The sequence below is a fragment of the Eurypyga helias genome, unplaced genomic scaffold (genome assembly GCF_000690775.1).
Source record: "Eurypyga helias isolate BGI_N326 unplaced genomic scaffold, ASM69077v1 scaffold51502, whole genome shotgun sequence".
Lineage (NCBI taxonomy): Eukaryota > Metazoa > Chordata > Aves > Eurypygiformes > Eurypygidae > Eurypyga > Eurypyga helias.
In genome coordinates, this window is record NW_010238914.1 from 1 (window position 1) to 5,268 (window position 5,268).

The 5,268-nt window shown below is 45.4% G+C and overlaps 1 protein-coding gene across 1 annotated transcript; it reads right to left on the reverse strand.

The window, feature by feature from the left end:
* Positions 1–593: 593 nt before the first annotated feature.
* Positions 594–4,891, reverse strand: LOC104502612 (type II inositol 1,4,5-trisphosphate 5-phosphatase-like; the record flags this gene model as incomplete). The annotated part of the gene is made up of 7 exons (XM_010147969.1): positions 594–703; positions 851–962; positions 1,566–1,753; positions 2,591–2,707; positions 3,375–3,489; positions 3,900–4,001; positions 4,721–4,891. Coding segments are annotated over 7 exons (915 nt in total), but the record flags the coding sequence as incomplete, so codon positions are not given.
* Positions 4,892–5,268: the final 377 nt, after the last annotated feature.

Consider the following 5,268-nt stretch of genomic DNA (forward strand, 5'->3'; position numbering starts at 1 on the left):
GGCTCCAGCCCTTGGAGCATCTTCCACATTTTATTTCCCCCCATCTGATGCAGCACAGATTTCATTCCCACACATGAAGCCAATGTTCCCAGTTTACTAAGAACAGGCCAGCCACTCTGCGTAGAGAATTACAGAGATGATGGTTCTCGCAGTCTTTTCGAGAACGTGCTCAGCTACAGACAGCACAAATGCACCACCTCGAACCCTGGCTGGTCTGACCTGTGTAGGTACAGCAGAGATCAACAGATCAAGATCGCAACAATTTTGCCTGGGGAGAAAAAACAAACCGAACCAAACAAAAAGAATGAGCTAATTAAAAATGACTCCTTAATTTTGTACACCTCTAACTAAGAGGAAACCCAACGGATTATTCCTGGGAACAAGACTAGGAATATGTGACAAATAGCAGTGGAAGAAAAGCAACATAAATAGATGGAGGTGGATTTTGGAACAAAGGGAGAGGAACAGAAATGATCTTGGAACTTTTCCTTTTTAATGGGAAATCCATCAGATTTCCCATTCTTTTTAGCTTTGCTTTTACTTCCTTCAGTGACAGCATTAGCCGTTGGTAGCATATGAGGCAATCACTGTACCTTGTGTCCCAGTCATCACAGCCAGCATCATATTTGTATGTTGGCTGGAAAGAAATCTCTCCCTCTGTAAAGCCTTCAAAGACTGCATGTGCATTCATTTGCCTCTTTAGCTATGAAAGAAAAAAAAGACAAAGAATAATGTTTAAATAAGCAGAAACACAATTCCCCCATGAGCTAAAGGGGAAGGGTAAGGAGCGTGCGTGCCATTTCTAAGCAGCACCCTCAGCACCACCTGCAGGCAGGTGAGACATCAGTACCTGGTCATAATGGCAAAGCTCTAGAAATGCTTTCTCATCTACAAGCTGCTTCACTTTTGCCACATCCAGGTCCTCCAGCCGATAGTTGAGGTCGCCCAACCATAAGATCACACTGAAAGAAGGTACACCACAAGTCTGCACAGAGGCCTAAAGATGTCCAATCGCAAGCTGGCCGTGCGCTGGAAGCGCAGCTCCCCAGCGGCGCCTTAAACCCCCTCATGCAAGCACGAGCTCTTCTAATCCCACCATGACCAGCTGGGTGCTGTGTCTGCTTCTCCATCAGAACAAGTAAGAGTGAAAACTTGAAAGAGAAGCTACATTTTCTACTGTCGCTGTCTTTAACTCCTGTTCTGCCTGTTTGTGTCTACCTCTTAGTAACCGGTGCTTTTAATAGCCCACACTGACTAAATCCCACAACCCACTGGGGAAATCGATGCATATATATTCTCATATACATTGCCCCTCTCCCACTTCATGCTTGAAAATAAAACAAGGCCTGGAGGAGCATAAGGCGGCAAGTGACTTGTCAGAACTGTATAGGTGACCACTCTCAAAACCAGCTACGGTAAAGCATTTCTGGCCCTTCCAGACTGCCGATTAGATCACTGGGCCTCCCCTTCTCACACCCCTGCTGAGACAAGCTCACACCCCAGTACATTCATAAGGCTCTTCCTTGCCACATGCAGCGATTCACACAGCCAGACGGGAAGCATACTCGTGTTTGCCAATAGTGAGAGGGGGTAAGTCTGGATCCGACTGGCAGAATTGCATCCGAGAGCAGATGTCTTTGAAGTCCTGGTTCCTCCGCTCATATTCCTCCATGTGAGCTGCAAGGTGAGAATTCACAACACAGACGCTAGTGTTATGGAATTTAAACCTTATGGCAACTCCACCTTTGTTACCCTGAAAGGTAAAGACAAAGACATCGGTCAGAAGCTTCTACGCAAAAGACGAATCCACAAATGAGTTACTAGCAGTGGACAAGCCAGGAGACATTAAGGTAGACCATCCAATTCCAGGGGAAGGAAAAGGGCCTAAAGAGTGATAACTACTTCATGAATTCAAGTCAGTAACTCATGTGAGCTTGCACACAGCAACAACGCATCAAGAAAGCATATGGAACTGTTTGAAATTCAGGAATTAGCTAATACAAAAGGAAATGCAAATCAGTAAGAGAGCTGGTCAGTTACTCCAGCAAGTCCCCAAACCTGTTTAGCAACAAACTGGATCTTTCAACACAAACCATAAAAAAATTGTAAATGAAGGAGGAAGCATGGCTTAGAAGGTCAAAAATACCTTCAACAAGTTATAGCTGCAATGTTCACAGAAACTCCATTTGAAGGGCACTGACTTCATTCCAGTGGTGAGGAATGGCAAAAGGCCAGGAAGTCCCCCTCAGGAAAACTACTCCGGATAGCCATGTTTCTTCTACTCATGTTTCCTTGTGTTACTTGCTTTGGGCAAAACCATGTGAGATCAAGTCCCCACACAGCCCAGCACATGCAAACAGGAAAAAAAAAAAAAAAGCCTTCGGAGAAGATTCTCCCTCAAGGTCTTTGAGCCTTGGTGAGCACATGGCAATTCCCTGGAGCAACACCCTGAACAGGCACAGGGACGGGACGATGCGCTTCTAAGGGCAGCTGCATCCCTCAGCTGAAGGAATAACCGCTACCCCTAAGGAGAGGCTCTCCAGGGCTCTTCTGAATCTCACCCCTTCTCATGCACGGTTGCCATTCTTACCATCCTCCCCATGATTCCAGTTCCCACAGACTCCGTTTCCACGTCAGAGATGCTCAGAGCAAGGTCTGCTTTCACATACAACAGGAGCATGATTCCCACGAGCCGCACGAGTTTCACCTGAAAAACAGATCCTTTAAATACAGGAAATCCCTGTTCCATTAAATACTGGAATGGGAGAGGTTTGATGAAAGAAGGCACGTCATCCCCCAGTCCAGAACATGGGTCACCAAAACACAGAGGAAGAAAAAGGCTCTTCCAGGCTCATCTGACGGACCAGCTGGGCTCACAGTACGCATGCCCTCCAGCAGCACATCACAGGAAGGAGCCAGGGAACAGCACCCCAGCAGACAAAGTCAAAGCCCAAAGCAGAACCTACAGCACAGGCACAGCCCATGGAAGGGGTTCCCTTCAACAACAGTGACAAGCGACCAAGCAGATCTAAGGAGCAGGAGCCAAAACATAAGCAGTATTCCTACCAAGATACCTTCACAAGTCATTCCACCATGCATTGCAGACACAGACATGGAAGAAGCTAAAATACTTCCTATTCCCCCGAGATAGGAGGAGCTTCCTTTATGCTTGGAAGCCTAGCTCCTGTCCTGCTCCTGCCTCCGCACCCTGCAGAGCAACACTACCTATGTCACCTTCAGAGGACTCCTGACTGAGCACTGCAGACAACGAGCCTCTGGAAGACACAGCAATTGAGAACAAGAAAAAGCAAAGGGAAAAGAAGCTGAAGTGGAAAATGATTCCACACTCACACCTCCCCAAAAGCCACATTTACCTTTGCATATTTGGCATCTGGGTGAAGACTATCAGTTACAGCTTTAAACCATTCTTCTTCCTTCGGTGTGTCATTGAAAAAGAAGGCTTCTTTACTCAGATCAAGCTCCTGGAAACTGCGTTAGAGGAAGGAACCCATGGATGCATGCACTTGTTTATGACTCTCCAGCCCTTTCCTCTGGGAAAGAACTCAGTCAATTCATACTCACTAGATTTACAACTGAAAATTCAAATTCAGTTCTGCTGATTTTAGAGGTACGTTAAATATAAAGCTAAATTACTACTAGTATTAAACTGAATGTCAGCAAAGATTTTTTAGCACTGCAGTGCCAGAGAGTCCAAACACTACCAGAACAACTGCCCTTTCAGGCTACGCAAACACAGGCTCTAATGCTGCGCAACGGAGTAAGGCAAGGCAAACATTCCTCAGCTGTGGCGTCTTGGCTGAACGCCTCCATGCTACAGATCCACAGGCAAGCAACCCGCAGTCAAGGTTTGGAAGGACAGGCCAGAAAGAGAAACTCACCCCACGCAGTAAATGTCTGGAGGCTCAGCATCACACCTCAGCCAAGGCTGGAGGCTTTCTCTGGGTGACTGACCATTCACATTATATGTCCCAACAAAAAATCTGCAAAGAAATTACCTAAATCCCAGAGCTGCAAAGTGTAGAGCTGATGCAAATACCACTACTACTAACCCATGCACTTAAAACTACATATATAACGATTCAGGAGTAACAGGTTTCCAGGGGGAATTCAGAATATGTGACAAAGTTTAAAGCCCCAAAGTGATTTATTACAGTAACACCTTTACAGACATGTCTCACAGAAGGATACACATTTTTACATATAGTATTTTTAAAATAAGAATATCAGAGCCATACAGAAGCAGTTTGAAATGAAAAATTCATAGAATGGCAGGCATAAAAGGATTTCAACCCCAGTAAAGCTTTGGTCCTGATTATATATTACACCCAAGCTCTTACGAGCTTATTGGGATAACTACATGGGTGAGCAGTGAACAGAAGCAGTGGGTGAGAAGGCCAGAGGTGCACACAAGCGCCGCACTTCCAGGCACAGTGTGAAATAAGCACAGGAAAGTCATTTTAAAAAGGTCATTTTCTCAACAAGAACCATGAGGCAAGCCTTGACAGAGACACGACTGAAATCCTTCTCTGCCAATGCCTCAATGAGGAAAGCAAGCTGTTCTGGGAAGTATGGATCCTACTTTTCTCCAAGATTCCCTATTTGCAGGGATACTAGATGAAATAATGAACACGAGTTATTTTGACAGCTTCTGCAAACTAACTTCCCACAAAAGTAAGTTCTTCTCAGGAGTGATCGTTACCTGAAGCTCTGGATGTGCGTGTAGGAATCCTCCATGCGTGCAAGCTGAGATTTAACAATCGTATCTCTTAGTCCAAGCTCCGGTTCTGATGAGATCGAAGCCTTGTTTGAATCCTTGACGCTGGCAGACCGGACCATTTCAGTTTTCACTTCAGGTTTGAGTTTGTTTTGCCTGCAAACGAAAGCAAAACTGCACAGCACACACCCTAAACAGCTTATTTCTACCACCAAGGACTTGATTTGCATTTATCTGTCCATTTCACTAAGACAGATAATCAGTGTTTGGGGGATAAACAAACGAAGCCGAAATGAGCATTTCTTAGAACGGTTCAGATCTCTAGATAAAAACAGTTTAACTAAGAGAAATGACAAACAGTTTTCACTATCCTGGTGCTGCCTGTTGATTCAGAGCAGGCCTTACACACACCTGGATGTTGATAGGAAACCTGTGCGCCTTTACTGGAGCAGGGAGATACAAATCTCACCTCGCGCTGCCTCTGCTCAGCCCTTCTGACCTCAGCAGAAGAATGAAAAACTGTGCTTGTTTAA